General features: G+C 43.6%; 1 protein-coding gene across 2 annotated transcripts in view; it reads right to left on the bottom strand.

Annotated features, from left to right (window-relative positions):
• Window positions 1–17,430, bottom strand: part of APMAP (adipocyte plasma membrane associated protein) — a 484,771-nt gene extending 467,341 nt beyond the window's left edge. The window contains exon 1 of one of the 2 annotated variants that reach the window (XR_015296645.1): window positions 17,125–17,421. Coding sequence is in view for 1 of the 2 variants with exons in the window: in XM_086927147.1 (XP_086783273.1) it covers window positions 17,125–17,216 (92 nt within the window). In the remaining variant the exon portion in view is untranslated. Of the gene's footprint in view, window positions 1–17,124 lie in introns of both variants that reach the window. The other variant, XM_086927147.1, reaches the window with a different exon arrangement.
• Window positions 17,431–17,552: the final 122 nt, after the last annotated feature.

Here is a 17,552-nt window from a genome sequence, read left to right as displayed (position 1 = left end):
CCACGTTTATCCTAGTTGCCAATTTCTTTCTGGCCGAGTATTAATGAATAAATGTATAAGTTGAGACCTAGATTGTGCACCAGGGTTGCATTGTTTTTTTTGGCACAACTCTGACACAATACCCGATTTGTTAAATATTGTATAGCGCTCAAATTTATTCATGATAGACCTCCTTAACATATGTGCGAGGTCTTGGAATCTGATGTCCCTTCTTGCAATATCACTTCCTCTGAGGTCATGGGTTGTGATGTCACGTGCTGTGATGTCACACGCCATGATGTCACTTACATTGTGCCTAACTTGGGGTAATCCCCCACTTCTTTCTTTTGGACCTGGCCCTGGCGGAAGCAGTATAAAGGACAACTGGTGTTGAAGACTGTGTAGGCTAGGCATCAAATTTAAATGTTGTCTTTGACTTACTAAGAGGCCAGTGTAACTTGTCGTGAAATAGAGTAAAGTCATCGAATTTCTGAGCTAAAGACATACGTCTAGTTTGGCATGTGGGACAGTTTTCAGTGGCAAGAGGCAGGCAAGAACGCCATAGCCAGCCTAAGTCCAGTCATGACAGTATTAAGGCCCGATCTGCCATTTTTAGTAGAAAAGAGACATGAATTGCTTCATCTTTTCAGGACCTAGAGGTAATAGTTTGCCACTTTAAAGATTTTGTTTATACGGGTGAGTCAAACGTGATGATTAGCAGTGAAACAGCAGTGAGATTGATAGGAAGTAAGCAATGCCTGAGTTCATGGGCTTTTGCATTTCATTGTCCCCTTTTAAAATACTGGATGGCATGCTAATTTATCTCCCCCCCCCCCTCACCCCCCCACCCATCCGCCAGTCACGCAGGGGAGTTTCTGTATTCCCTGGACGAGTTCCCTTCAAAGTATAGGTTGAAATATTTGAATTCCACCGTTCTCGGGGGACCTAATATACATGTGGACGCATCTTCTGACCAGCATGGTCTACTTCTTTTGGAGCATATGTCAACTTGGGATGTCACAGTTTGTGACTCAGTCCACTCACATTGCTGGTCACACCGTAAACACCTTTTTTTCAAACACTCAAGTTTCAGTACTCAACAAAAGTTTCCTTACTTGTTCCGACCATACTCTCATTCACTTCCATGAGTCACTGAACCTTGGCCCACACGGACGCAGGTTTTGCTCTTTTCCACTGCATCATAATTGAGCCACTGTCCCCGGTGCTAGTCTTGCCTTGAGCAATAACTCTCTGCCAATGTCGGGGCCATGGAGGTCGATGTCAGATCAGCCGCCTCCTGGCTTACACAGGTGCCTAACCATATCACACCTATTAAACACAGAGATGTTAATTTCTCAGCACAAAGACAGTCAGTCCCTTGGTTTAGTGAGGAGTTTAAAGTGCATCATTAGCACTAAGAAAATGAAAAGCGATTGGAGGAGTCATTACCTTTCTAATGATTATGCGCTCCTCAAGAAGGCTTTAAATGTATACCATTGTGCATTTAAGAAAGCTCCGTCTGACTTTTTTAAAGATCAGATTGACATGTCTCAAAACAAGTCCAATAGCTATTAACAAAATGGTCAAAAATGTATGCACAGAGAAGCCTTTCTTCAGCCTTTAACACCTTCTCTTAATTTATGTACCCAATTGGCTAACTTCTTTGACACCAAAATCCAAACGATCAAGAATGTTTTACATCTCGTGGACACTACCTCATTGAGGATCAGGGACCACAAGGCACTGCACGTAAATTGTGCTCTCTGGTGGCCAATTTCTACAGGAATTTGCCTTGAGTTCACTTGAGGAGTCTGCTTAGGGCTTGAGTGCCTGCATATCAGGGTCACCAGAGGACCCCTGCCCTCCTCACATTCTCACTGCCAATTGTATGGCCAACAAACCTGTTCTACACCAGCTTCTACATCAGTCAATGTTTTGGGCCACAGTGCCCAGTGGTTGGAAGCAGGCCAAGTTGATTCCTCTTTTAAAGAAACTCTTGGCAGACAAGCTCAATCATGCCAATTTCTGTCCCATTTCTCTGCTACCACCATTTAATAAGATTTTAGAGACGCTCATAAACAAGCAGATCTCTTCTTTTTTTTAGGACAGAATGCAGAATGCTCTTCTTCACCCTATCCAGTCGGTTTCTGCCAGGGTATCCACACCAAAACCACACCGTTATAGGTCTGAGATACAACTAGGATAGCAGTAGATACATGGAAACAGGTGGCACTGATCCTACTTGATATGACTGTGGCCTTTAACACAGTCTTGCATTCAACACTCTTGCTGCACCTCAAAGTGATAGGTGTCTGTAGTTCTGCTCTGGCATTGCTCAGTTCCTTTTTGACAGACCGGTCCCAGTCAGTCTGGATGGTCCAATTTGCTTCTGTTCCTAAACCATTAGGTTATAAGGTCGATCAGGGGTCTGCAGTAAGCCCCACATTGTTTTCAATGTGTTTATGACTACTTTGGCACCAGAATCATTTGGCCTACAGACAATATCTTATGCAGATGATACGCAACTGCTTCTCATCCTGGACAGAAATTCACCTAATGCACTGCGTAACTTCCAGAACCGCATGCCTCCTGTGTTTCAGTGGATGCGCGATAGTGGCCTCAAATGTAATACTAACAAGACAGAAATTCTGCTCAGTGGGGTCCCACACCCAGCTGTGACAATGACCATTAGCCCAAGGAAGCGTCCCCACCAACTCCCCCTAACACTGTAGTGCACAATCTTGGGATGATAAAATGCTATACTACTGATTCTTTCACCTTCCCGGAGGGGGAGGGAGGGATTGGTGCCTGCTTTGACCTGCTTTATAGGTTTTTAAAGTTCTTCTAACTCCTCCCTCTCCCACAGCAGAAAACTGTGATCCAGGCTTGATCACCTCAAGGGTGCATTATGCTAACTCTCTGTACTGAGGCCTACCCGTCTACCTCCTGAAGAGATTAAAGCTGGTGCAGAATGCTGCTACCAGGCTTCTATTGTGCCTTTCCAGGAGAGCCTACATTCAAGCCAGGCCTAAAGGAACTGCACTGGTTGCCTATAAAAGAATGTGTGAGATTCAAAGATTTGGTTCCGGCACACAAAGCTTTTTATCACAAAGGCCCTCAGTATTTGCCAACAGATTCACACCTTACCAACCAGCTTCGTCTCTTTGGTAATCCAACTCCTTGCTGGTAGTAATTCCTCATTTCAGGGAAAAACAAGCATTGGCATAGTCAATAGGTCTCGCTTTTGGGACCTTATAAGTATTTAGGTATGCAGCATAATATCCTTGGTGCAACATCATCAACTGTTGCATGGCTAAATACTTATAAGGTCCCAAAAGCTAGACCTATTGGCTATAACAATGCTTGTTAACTAGTAGTAATGAGGTGAACATTTTGTCCAGACAGTATTGATATGTGTTAAAATGACAATTGTGAAATAAAACTACCAAACATTGTTTTACAATATGCCTCATAATTTGACTTCTCATGGTGCACTACGCAGTCACCCTGCCGCAAAATTTAGTTCTCCAATGCTGCATAATTGAAGTCATCCTGCATAGTGTTCTCTTAATGAATATGTTTGTCGTGGCTGTCTGTAAATAAAATTAACAAACATTTTTCTATTGGCATCAAGAATGAATTTGTCTGTATATGCTCAAATTACTGGTGGCTGGATAATGACACATGGGGACACCCTGTCCTTAGTGTGACTAGGACTATAGCTAATTAAAACAGCATATCACGAGCAGTGTTGTTTGGTGGTAGGATAGTTCAATATGTTACACCAAAGGTAGGTGTCCATGTGTGATGTTGTTGACTGAATGCCTGTTGAATCACCTAACCTGTCTTCTTTGGCATCTCCTAGTATGAGGTAAAGTTGCCAACTGCTACAATTCAATGTGCTCTATTGGATGTGGTCATAAGTAAATTCAGCGAACATCACTTAAAAGCCAGACTGGTAGTACATCACATTCACATGTCTTTTTCTTATGTTGTGCCCCTGTCCTTCGAGTGAGGGTTACTCATGTCATCTACTCCTCTAAGTAGGAAGTGAAATTGGTAGTAGATCGAGTATTTCAGGCATAAATGGAAAAGTTGAGAGAATGATCGAAAGGATCCCTGGAGTGGGCACATACTTGGGGCATCATTCCACACCCCAATGGAGAGATATAAGACCAAGTCCCAGTCTAGGAAACCAAATGGGAGCTAAATCAAGCAAATGTTATCTTATAGGAACGTAGGACTGTCTGAACCAGAGGCACCGAGAATGGCCACACAAGGCTGTAAAATCAGAGGTTCAAAAAAGGTTAGTCACAAGCTTCCATTTTTCAAAACTAAGCTGATTTTGATTGTAATCCTCTGTAACGCGGGCTTGCGTTGCTCTGACTAGTCGTGTTAGATTGTATGTTTTATAGAAACCATTTTAATGACCCGTTTTACACAACCCTGTACTAGAAAGAAGAGGGTGCCTTTATTGTCATGATAAAAGGGCGACAACTCTGAAGCTCAGAAAACAAAAAAAGACTAGTTAATAAGGGTTTTCCTATTCTGTAAAATAGGTTAAAACATTTTTTTAATTTTGTCGTAAAGGCCCAATGGCCTATGGATCAGATTCTCGAAGGAAGTAGTAACTTTAAGAGTTGTACGTACCTACAATTGCAATAGGATTGCTGTCTTTTTTGGAAATTTACAGAAGTCCAAAGGCTATACAAATAAATCTGAGTAAATCTGCAGACTGTTCGCTGGCAATAAATTAGCTGATTTATATTTAAGAGTAGGGTGCAAGTGTGCCTCAATTTACTTTTTTTTCTCCAACTGGGAAATATGTTTCCAAGAGGAAAGAACCTAAAATTAGGGGATAGTAGGGATTAATTCACATCCAATTTGCACATTTATTCCTGAAGTGCTGTCCACTATGTGTAGGTGTTCAATTTCGTATTGTTTAAACCATAAGAATGTTTGAGAGAACACCCCTAATGATGAATTTGTGAGTGTGGTGCTCAAACTACCAAGCGCTACAGCCTCCCCGTCCCCTAGCAATAATCCAAATTTACCAATATCCAACAACAATCCTACTTATGATGTTTCAGAGGCCATAAATTGTTATCTATTGTAGAATTGTATGCAGGTCCTGATTCAATAAATTATTTAATTTTTCAAATTGCACAATTTGTAAACAAACCTATTTTGTTAGTCTGACACCATTCAAATCTCACTTCAGGGAGAGAGAAGGAAAGAGAAAGTGTGTAAATAGAGAGAAAGAGACCTGCACCTGCATTGACCAAGTTCAGTCCACTCACTACCTTTAAGCAAAGGAAGATAAAAACCTATTCGAAAGGTGGGCATGTATGCTACCTAAAGATTGCACAGCTGATGGCATAGCACGGATCGCAAAAGTGACAGGGTCTTTCCATAAAATCTGAGTCTGGGGCAAAACTTTAACAAATCAACCCACTGGAAGTACTGTTCTACAGCCTGTGTTCTTTTGCACGGGGGACTTGTAAAGTTGTAATGTAAGGAGTATGGTGCTAAAAGAAGACAAAATTCAACCAGGGAACACACAATCACTAGTAAAAACAGGCAAACAAAAGGATTCTCATAGTGACATACAAACATGATGTCTATCATACAAACTGAAAGTGGGATTTACATAAGTAAATGATTCACATTTGGAAAGCCTCAACTATCCACGAACAAGTTGTTAGATGCAACAAAAATTAACAAATTGAGTACCAGCCCCTACAGTTCAAAACTAGAAAAGCCAAAAATAAAAATAAAACATGTACACCTAAATGTCCGCGGAGAATACTAATACATATATCCCTTTAACCCCATTATACACAACATCAAGCTGTTTTTTCTATGACCCGATAGTAAGGAAATGGTTAACTTACAGTATTGAGTAATAGTAACAACTGCTTTATAGCGCGTAGAGGCGACAGAATTGCAATATAAGACACCATTAAAAAGCAAGTTGTGATATTATTAGCAGAGGAAGCATTGTCTACCAAAACATGCCCAACCGGCCTATGATAAAGGTAACACCAGCGGAAATGCATGCACGTTTGTGTACTGACGCGGGGTACAATGGCTTTGTGATTCTGCGCCTGCGGGCTGTGCATCAGTAGTACCAGGGAGAAGTGGAAAGCGACAAAGACACCGCTGCCTCAGCCACATCTTCGCCTTGTGCTGAGTGTGGGAAAGTAGATAACAAGCTGAGAGTAAATTCCGGCACAAGAGAAGTCAAGGTGGTAAAGTGCTGTTCCTCGACCTGAGAGTGCGGTCTCAGGTCTCCCCTGGCCAGTAGCGGCACGTTAAATGCCACAGCACTTGATTGGGCACTTTTTAAAAGCCAACCTGGCACAACCAGAGGGGTGGTCGAAGAGTGAATGAACAATCGGGAAATTGAAGCAGAACTGATTACACGTCCTCCTCCTCCTCCGTACGAGACCAGTGCTTGAGAAAATGTGCTTGGCTGCCAACTGCAGCCCATCACTGTGCAGTGCAGAGTTGTTAATTAAAGTTTGCAGCCCTGTCTCACGATCAGTAAATGTATGTCAAACAAGCATTTACAATACAACGGTCTCGCCTTTGCAAAAGTTAGAGCTATTGGCATTGTAAATGACAACATTTTTATTTATGTGTTGGTTTTGAAAACAGATAAATAAATGGCATTGTCATTTACAATGCCAATAGCTTAATCTCTCGCAAATGCCCCACACACACACACAGAGCCCCCAGACACACACATAGCCACACACACAGCCACACACAGAGCCCCCACACACACACAGAGCTCCCCCCCCATACACACAGAGCCCCACACACACACAGCTCTCTAACGGTTGCATCACTCCACCGCGCCAGATTACCATTCAGTGATGCGTTCAGGTGTAGATATGAAGATCTAATACCGGCCGCCCGACACGTTTAAGCCAATTTACGGGTGAGGTCTCTCTGGTGGGATGTTTGACAAATTTAAATGCAAATAGCAGTCCCGATTGCAAAATTCTTTGTAACTCTGAAACAGTGCACCTTATTTGGGTATTCAAGTGCACCTTATTTGGGTATTCACAGTAATCCACGTAGAACGGACAATAGGTGCAAGTACTGCGGACATGTGTGTTAGAGCACTTACCATCTGTTGCAGTTTTTTGTGCATCAATTGCACTTCCCAGGTGTTGAAACGCCTGTCCTTAGACTCCCAGTGACGGCATAAGTGAAACTAATGTGGCCCGCAGCTCCGTCGCCCTAAGGCCCCCCGACCGCGTGGCAGCCAACGTTGCGGCCCTGTAAACCTTTCATCTACTGCGACCTAAGTAGATGACAGATGACAACCCGTCTCGACTGAAACAATTGTACTACAAAGTTTGAAAGCAAGCGTCTCTAAATGGAATCAGGCACTAGATAACGAGGTTCCTGCTGACCTGGAGTCATTTGGCACCTTGGCGTTCATTAAAACAATTGTACTACAAAGTCTGAAAGCAAGCGTCTCTAAATGGAATCAGGCACTCGATAACGAGGTTCCTGCTGACCTTGAGTCATTTGGCACCTTAGAGTTCATTAAAAGTCGTAAAATCATTCCCTTGGTGCTGGGACCATTTGTGCGACATCCTTACTGCGGGATCAACCCCGCCCCTCTTCCATTAATAGCGTCGGACAGCGCCGAACGTGTAGAGCCATTAGTGCTTTCGCAAGATACATGTATGTTGGCCCAACACAGCATTCCTCTCAGTCATCCCTAAACATTGCATTGCGTCAAAATTGACCCCTGCTCCCTGCTTTGAAGCCATTGTGGGTGTGTGACATTACAGCGCACCGTCCCGTGCAGTAACAGAGGTCTAAATTGCTGGGACGTGCCGATATTTTGGTAGCTTTGGATACAATTGACCCGACTCGGGTATCGGAGTGCTTAACATTCCTAGAGGACACCTTTATTTTTGTTAGGCCTGAGGATATTAAGTGATTTGCCCAAAATCACGTGAAGTTCAGCGTCCTCGCCAAGACTCAAACCCACTTCACCCGCTTCGAAGTCGGACGCCCTGGCCGTTAGGCCAACACCCCGCCTCAAACGGGCGGTGTGCGCTTGCCCCCGTCTGCCCATTACACCACGAACATTTACCACAACCTTGTGTCTGAAACTGGCTATACGCCACAAACAAGTGCGGGCACACGTGCAGCCGTCTCAAGAAGGGGCGCAAAGACAGACCTTCGCTCTCAACTGCCCGAAGCATGCCCCATATCTCAGCTAAGGAGAACGCTGCGCCTGCGGTCCGACAACGGAACGGGTTCCTGTAACAATGCCGGCCAGCACGCGCGCCCCCCCCCCCCCCCGGAGGGCATCAACAACGTTACGGGCTCCCTGGAAACCCACCTCAAGGCCCAAGAGCACCATAGACCCAGGGGTCCTTGTCCCCCTGTGCCTGGACGTCGGCAGGGAGACCGACCTGTATGGGCTTCCCGGCGACCAAGTGTGACGGCGTCTACTGGCAAAGAATACATGGGTAGAGGGAAGGGGGGGCTAGAGCGGGACAAAGGAGAGCTGCGGGCGGAGGGAAGGGGTGCACAAACAGGGAGTCAGAGGCAAGAAACAAAGGCACAAACAGGGGGGCAGGGGCACGAAGAACGGCACAAACAGGGGGGCAGAGGCTTACCTCATGTCCTCGGTAGACGCTGCTCGGAAAGCACAGCGCGCCCTGTAGGGATTCGGGGCGTGGTTTTCGAGCTCTCTCCTTCCCATTGGCTGGAAGGTAAAATTCCAGCCAATGGGAAGAGGAGAGGCGGGACTTAAAAAAAGACCCAGAAACGCCCCCGAATCGCGTCGTGACGGGGAAAGAGTGATTGACAACGAATCTCTTCCAATGGCTAGCCTCATTTATGGAGCTAACCAACGGAAGAGAGGCGGGACAAAGCCACATACTGTTCTAACATAAGATTTTGCCTGCGCGAACGCGGCTATGCAGCGGACGCCAGGCGAAACCTAAAAACGTATTTTCTATGAGGTCTTGTTTACCTTTAAAGATGATATCCTGTAAAATGTAGACTGTTTTGTGTTGCATCCAACTCGCGCTTCATACCCGAGGCAACAAAGCGCATTTACGGGCTACCCTGTTGCCGTGCTTTTTATTTATTTATAGAGTTTTATATAGCGTGAACGTGGCCCACGAGGATATCAGAGCGCTTTACAGTAGAAGAATATTAACGAATGAGGTAGTCTACAGTCAAAAAAACAGATTTCCCACTTTGTAAAGAAATAGAAAAAAAGAAAAGAAAAAAAATTATATATATAGAGAGAGAGATATATATTTATATCTCTCTCTATATATATATATATATATATATATATATATAAAGAGAGATTTATAGGTCTCTCTCTCTCTATATATATATATATCTCTAATATTATTCGTTCAGTCATATTATGTCTGGTAGCACAATTTCCTAACGTCAGCAACTGTCTAATGTACAACGTTCTGCAGAACCCTATTAGGTTTGATATATATATATATATATATATATATATATATATATTATTTATTTATATATATATATATATATCCAGTTTCCACCCTCAGCGCTGCTTGCACGTGCCCAAAAAACGAGAGACGGACTCTTCCTTCTTTTCAGCAGCCGCTGTAAGTTTTATTTTTTCATTTTCATTAGTGCATTGCCGTGCTATATATATATATCTCAATATCAAACAGAGGACCAAAATAGGGTTCTGCAGAACGTTGTACATTAGACAGTTGCTGAAGGTTAGGAAATTGTGCTACCAGACATAATATGACTGAACGAATAATAGGATGGATAGATAGATAAATAGTTAGATAGAGATAGATATAGTCCTTTCCGTGACCGGGGAGGAAGTTGGAGCTGATTATATATATCTTGTAGCATAACTGGCAATGATTCACGCTCAGAAACGAAAATTACAATCACCAAGGTTTATTTTTCGATACCTTGGTGATTGTAATTTTCCTTTCTGAGCATGCATCATTACCAGTTTTGCTACGAGAAATTAAGTATCGGCTTGGGGCTCCTGCCGGCTCTGTGCGATATATATATATTTTAACAGCCCGCGCTGTTAAAAGGCAAACCACGTGGGTGTAATTCAAAATACAGAGACTGCCTCCCGTGATCAAGGCTCTCACGAGCAGAAACGTTGGGACAAGGAAGCCTCTTGCCTTCGTGTTTCACCGAATAAATGATTTATTGCAATCCAGCCAGTGCGCCTCTTTGAAAGGAAAGGAGGATTGGACGATTGATTGATTGATATATATATATATATATATATATATATCAATCACAAGGTTTGCCTGCAGAGAAGGAGCCCAAACAGTTGAATTGCTTATGCCTTCAATTTTATTCGAGGGAAACAACATGAACCGGTTAGGTGCTTCGTCCAATCAGTTCCAGCGTTTCATGTCTGAGGACACTTAATCAGGGGATCGGGGCTTTGGTTCAAATACCTTCAACAGCGGATTTGGCAATCCATTTAACGGTGATGTTCCCGCCCAGATGGGCGTGGCAACGCAGTGGCCCGATGGTAATTGTAGTGCCGTTTCTTCCTCCTGTGAGGCGCCATGTGGTATCACATCACCATATGAATCCCAAGTGGGTTGCTAACACTGTTGCCGCCTAGGTTGCTGTTTTGCTCCCTCGAATGGCTTCACTCTGTTCCAATTGTCACCACGCCAAGTGCCGCAGTGGCACGACTGCACAGAGGTGCAGCAGGGCTCCCTCGCGACCCAGGCCAGGCCGCATACATCAATCACAAGGTTTGCCTGCAGAGAAGTAGCCCAAACAGTTGAATCGCTTATGCCTTCAATTTTATTCGAGGGAAACAACATGAACCGGCTTGGGATTCATATGGATATGCAACCAACCACAGTTTATTTGTGTGAAGACCACCCGTGTGGCAGGGAGAAGCCCAAATGAATGGGTGTTAATGACCCAGCCTTTGTCCTTGCTCTGAGGAGGCCTTCTGTCGTAACAAAGAAGTGAGCGTGTGTAGCCCGCTATTGTATATGTTCTTAGAAGCCCACAGAACAATGGCAGAGGAGCAGTGGATGCCATGGACTGGGCATTATACAACTAGCCGAGAAGTTCCTTTGCAGAGCCCTACCAACCTCCTGATTGGTTAGAGAACTCCCTTTCTTGACCCACAACATGTTCAAAACAAGCATTGGCCGCGCGGCCGTAAAAGTAAGGACACCCGGCCGCGAAATGAAATACATTTATTTAAAGGGTTCGAAGCGCTATCGCGTAAAAAGTAAACCCCGGTATGCTACTGCTTTCTCTCTCTACATTAATTCCTATCCTTTCCCCTTCTTTTCTCACGCTACTCTTTTTTTACGGTGACAGTGGATGGGGGACAGTCAAGAGTATATACTGTGTAACTGTACCACCTGCTTTATAGCCATTGTGAGCTGCAACCCTGTAACAAGTCGTGATGATTATATGTTTTAGATTGTAAAAAACAATAAAAATACATTGAAATAAAAAAAACTAGTGGCGACGCGAGTTGTGCGCACGCACGCGGCGGAAAAAAAGTGCTGTGCACGTCGCGCGCGCAATAGCAAGCTGGTGCCCAGCCTGGATAGCACTTTTAAACCACCTACTAAATTTCTCGCAAGAGCCGAGCATGTGCTGACTCTAGCGAGACCTAAAAAGTGGGGTGGTTGCTCCTTCTCTTATCCGGCCACCAGGGAGTGGAATGCCCTTCCAGTTCCGCTCCATGCTTAAAGGGACACTCTGTCCTTTAAGAGACTTCTTAAGACCTGGCTCCTTGGTTCTGCCTTATAGACCCTCTCATTTAGGGATCAGACTTGCTACTTAGCACCAGATACTCTATTGAGTAGCTGTTGTGCTTTTCAAATCTTTAGAGAATAATAATGTGCAATTGCTTCAGCAGGTTAGGGTAAAAAAAGAACAGGATTAATGATTTTTTTTTAGGACATTTAGAATAAAGAAGTTCTTTAAATGGTGTAAATGTTTACAAGTACTAAAAAGCATGTCCAGCGGTGAAGACGTGTTAAGGTACATTAGGGTGTCATGTAGGTATTGTTGGATAGAGACATCTCTTTTTACCAGTTAGATAACTAGGTGACCATGGGCTCAAATGCAAACACGTAAAATGAGACCCACTCCACCAAATAGGTGTCCCAAATTCGCAGCGAACCTTAGTATTTTTTAACCTTACGTAGAATTTTCCACACAAGACTGTTTGACACAGGAGGTGACAGCAGTGCATAACGTTACTTAAGATTCGATAGAATAGATGTCCCTGCCAGCACATCATATTGTCTTTGCTATTAGAGTTCACAATGGCTAAAGTTAGCAGAAAACCATAATAAATACAAGCCTTATTATTAAAACAGAATTTCACATTCTGAACACAGTCCGGACAGAGTACGCCCATCCATAGCACATATGTGCTATGTTTTTAGACTCCTATATGAATGCACATCTGCATTGGTTTACACCATCCAAAAAGGTGAGTAGCGGGATACTTTTTTGCCCAGTGTTGACAATGACACTGCAATGCACATGTTCTCATTTTCGACAGTGATATTTTAAAGTTCACATTTGCCCAAGTCAGTTAACCTTCTGTGGTGTCCTTCATTGCTTTCTTTGTGCAGGCGAAACTATCAGTTTTTCACCAGCATTCAGTTATCTGCACAGTTTAGAAGATGTGATATTGTTTTGACAATAGGTTGTGCTGTACAACAGCTCCTCCTCAGAAATTCATTTTTAGGTCGAGTCTGAGCCAGCGTGTATGGGCTGCTCTGGGTGGCTTCTTGTGAGCACTCTAAACTACTCCATGTGGGTCTGACTCCTCCCACACATAGGATTGGCTTTTGCGTGTGTCTTTCACTAATGAAAGCACGCAAATGGCTAAAGGCGGGTGCATGTCCCACCTTATTTTTTAATGTTCATTCCCACAGCATTTGCTCTCGGGAGCGAGCAGCGGCGTGCAGGGTGGCAGCTGCATTCCTTGTCGTGGATCAGGTTACTAATTAGGCACAGCGTGGTTGCTTTCACTTTAGCGGTCGCGCTTGTTTTAACGTTTTTTATTCTGTGGCTAAAATTATAATTATAATACTTATAAGAACTACAATAAAATGAAATATAGTTTATCAAATTTCTCAAAAATAGGTTGGCATGTTTGTGTTGATTTTTCGTTATTATATAGATGTATTATGCCCATCGAGGTCCACTGTGAGGTGGCCACTTTCATAGTCAAATGAAGCAGGCCGGTTGCACCATCCATCTTTGTTCAAAATAGGAAAGCGTCAGAGAGGAGCCAGGTAAGAGCAAATTATATTTACGAAGCACTACCTCTGCAGTAGCGTAGGATCTAGTGGCCCCTTGCAACATCGCATGTTAAAGGGATGGCAAACTCCTCAATGGCTCCTCTTGGGAATTGTTAGTGTCAAACGTCGGAACTAAGTTCTGCATGGTTTGTCTCTGGTTTAGTTTTGCATAACTATCCGTTATTTTAAGGCTTATATTGAGCTTTTTGTTCAGAATGTTTTTATTTACCTTTTTTAAATATAAAGTGCCCTCGAACACACCAGTATCTAATATACACAGAGGTGGTCTTGCTAACTACATTTAAGTACTCTACGATTTTTGAGCGTCATTTTTTTTAATGCCTTTTAAGTAAGCATGTTCATCATGTTAGGATTATATGTATCAACGTGTAAACAATCTTGACTGTTACTTTGTACGCATACGGGATTTGTCTAGTGTAAAGCTCTCAAATTTCTGAGGTCCGTAGGCTTAGTCTGAGGGTTGCACCCCCTAATCCAAGCCAAGACACCTGGCCTCTGGTTTGATGTTAAAATACTGTTTAAAATGAGTTCCAGTGGACCTATCACATCCCAGGGCACTGATATGTCTGTACCTTCTGCACTGATTATATGTACAACCCTACTAATGGGTCTCCAAGTTTCTCAGTCCACCTCCCTTTACTTCACGCCTACTTCATCCATCTCTCCTCCCCATCATTCCTTTCACACTCTCTTCCCATCACCTTTCTCTCATCTATTCATCCTGATCTTCTTCCTCTTGTCTTCCAACATTCTTAATTCTGGCCCCTTTCACTTCCTCTTCTGTTGTCAATTTCACCCAAATTTACCTCCTTTCTTTCTGATCCGTATTTGCTTATTCCATTTGATCAGTTTTTTCACACAGAGCCAGGCTCTATGTGTACACTGTGTTTAAAACAAGCATTTGCAATGCAATAGGTCTCGCATTTACACGACTTTGAGCTATTGGCATTGTAAATGACAATGCCTTTTATTTATATTTTAAGAAACTAAAACCAAAATAAAAAGCATTGTCATTTACAATGCCAATAGATTAAACTCATGTAAATGCGAGACCTATTGCATTGCAAATGCTTGTTTAGTTGGTCACTTCCAAGACAGTGGAAGTCATTTCCCTTTACACTTCCAAGAGTTTCCCTTACTTGTTGCTGTTTGTGTCTGAATAATGCTGTGTTTATTGAGAGGGGAAGACAAGATCTCCACTACAGCCAGTGTGAGGGCAAAACTGTTATTCTAAATCTGGCTCCCACCTCCAAACCATGTAGTGTGATCCTAGACATGTGGTTCAATCTAACTAAGCTTCAGGCACAGCTAAACTCTTCTAAAGTCAAAGAGGCAACTAAGAAGCACATATAAAGTGTCTTTTAGCCCCCCCCCCTTACTTACCACGGGTTGGCTTCATTTTCACCCTTCTTTTCCCCTTCCTTTTCATTGATGAGCTCATCTCTATGCATTTCGGTTTCACTGTATCTCCATGGTTTTGTTTTTCCCCTAAAGCACGGCCCAAGTACTATTTTTCAATGTCTTCTTATCCCAGCTCCCCCTACAAACTATTTTTCTATACTGCAAAGCTGGTCAAAAGGCAAATACAATTCTTTCTCTTCCGGCTGCTAGATCTCCCTCTTCACACTTCCCAAAAGTTCTGTGTATATGTAAGCTCAATGTACACAACACACAAATCAGCAGCCTAAGTGTAGCACATACAGTTCTACAAAGAGGTGGGTAAATGCATGAGGTCATAAAGTACAGCAGCCACAATCGTCCTCAAAGAGGCCAGGCACCAATAATTCTCCCCACACACGTCCCAATTTTGTAAATGTAATCCTCTGAGCTTCTTAACAAAAAAGCAAATTCACCAACCATACATATGCTTTGAGAAAATGATGCCTGTATCAGAGCTACCAAACCAGGTCACCGTTTCTTGGTAGCTATAACTATTTACCAAAGATTACTTCATTGTTAATATGCAACTCTCCAAATGTCACTTGTAAATCATAAAATTCTTGAGCAAGGCCTCCATGCCTTAAATCATTGTTTCAATTAAATGGTCAATATGTTGGCTCGAATAATCCTAACACATCAGCTAGTTTTGAGCATTTTATAGTTTTTGTGAGCCTCCATACAATAAAGGTTTTGTCCTTTAGTGCTTCCCACGCACTACTCATTTGTGACCTTCCACCGGATGTATGCTTCACACACAAACACTATGTTTCTGGTGTTAATCACTAACACCTCATAATAGCGCTTTGCTCACACACCTCATTCTGCATATCTCACTATACCCATCTCCTGTGAGCATCTCACAGCAGGCTTTTTAATATTGGTAAGCATCTCTCTTCCACACAAACACTGTGCATCTTATTTTTGCAAGCAACCCACAGGGCTCATTCTTTTTGCACATTTTTCTCAAAGGGCTTCTTATGTTTTTGTGCAAGATATAGCGGTTTGAGTGCACCCTGTGCTCATATCATCCATCTGCAATAACACTTCTCATAGATTAGACAACAAAAGTGTTTGTATTGTGCTGTATACTTTGCGATACGTTGAGGGTTTCTCCTTCCTCAAGCCCCAGGAATGCAGGTGATAAGCTTATAGTGTTAGAAAAAATCTTCTTGCTCTCTTTCTTGAGCCCTGCTAAACCAGGGGCTTCCAAAAGGGATCTAACAGACTTTACTAATCAAACAGAGACACAAAGTCCTATACCATACTGTTAGACCAGTCAGCCTTTGGGTGGTCTTCTTCCAAACTTTTACCCTGCTTACCTTCTCTTTTTGTTGGCCTTAGGACTCTGAGCACGTTACCACTGCTGCCCAGTGCTAAAGTACGTGTGCTTCTCCCCTAAACATGGAAAGATTGGAGTATACATATTTAATTTACTTTTAAGTCCCTTGTAAAGTGGTATATCACATACCCAGGGCCTATAAATTAAATGCTACTAGAAGATGTGCATTAAGAACAGATAATGAACAGAACGCGGAACAAATCAAACATTCAACCCCAGTCTTAGATCTGGGATTAATCCATAGTTTTTTGGCTCACAACGCCACCCGAGTTTGTACCCAGCCATACGCAAATAAGTCTTGGCCCTGCCCCCCTTGGGAACCGTCCAGCCATAACTGCCAGGCCAGGTCCTCCCTGGACCAGCAACAAGCATCCTGGGACCATTTTCGGGTGATCACCCCTCATCAGCCAGACTAGCTTGAATCCAGTGTCAGTGTGAGCACGGACCTGGCTGATGAGGTCGTGATACCCCAATACCAGTCCTAGGATGCTTGTTTCTGGTCCAGGGAGGACCCAGATTGGCAGTTTGGGCTGGACTGATTGTAGTGTTCCAACTTGGAATACTCTTAAGGTGGAATGTTTCTTTACTCTTGTGGGAAGGCATTCTACAAGCGTTGGTGCGGAGAGCAGACGGTTATCTGTCTCCTGTGGTTGTCTAAGTTGTCATGAAGAAATAAACGTATTTTCCTCAAAGAACCCGCGTTGAGCAATTACTTCACTGATCCCATGAGAAGGAGTGGGTACATGTATAATTATTATATGATGTGTACATCTATTTTTAAAAAAAATCAGTGTAGTCCTTCAGGGACCATAACCCGGCCAGAACAGAGTCATATCATTCCACAAATCCGGTCACCCTACATAGGAGCGAGGTACAGAAAAAGTTCCCTTACCCAGGGTTCCCTGGAAGTGGGGGCCCTGTGACCACGCCATAAAATGTCTCTAAGGTGCATGCAAGAAAGCCTCTTTCACTACATGAAAGCAACCCTTGATGCTGAACAGGGGATGAGCTTCGGGTGTCTTTAGTTACCTGTTCGCACGCGTCGCCTGCGCCGGGGTCTCCTCGGTAATGACTTGGGCCCGCAGAGGGCGCCTCTGCCGCAGCCCATCCTCATCATTCATACTGCTATAGGGGTAGACCAGCAAACTAATTTCCACGCTCCGGCAACCACTAAAGAGTATCCTGCCACTGACCACCAAGCGACCTTGCTTGTATCCTGCCTATGACTGCTGTGCACGCCTCACAATGTCGCTGTGGCTGTTGCTTCCTCCGGCAACATGGACACAATTCCGCCCACTGCGAAACAGCCTATCCCCGGAAGCGCTCTTTTCTCTTGTAAGATGGCCGCTCTCATAAACTAAACAATTCTCTCACTAGTCTTTTTAATTCAGAGGAACCGCCCAGACACGTCACCTCGCCACCGAATCTCCTCCTCCTTCGTGAGACTCGTGTCAATG

Source organism: Lissotriton vulgaris, chromosome 6 (genome assembly GCF_964263255.1).
Source record: "Lissotriton vulgaris chromosome 6, aLisVul1.2, whole genome shotgun sequence".
Classification (NCBI taxonomy): Eukaryota; Metazoa; Chordata; class Amphibia; order Caudata; family Salamandridae; genus Lissotriton; species Lissotriton vulgaris.
This window is presented reverse-complemented; position numbering and strand designations above follow the sequence as displayed.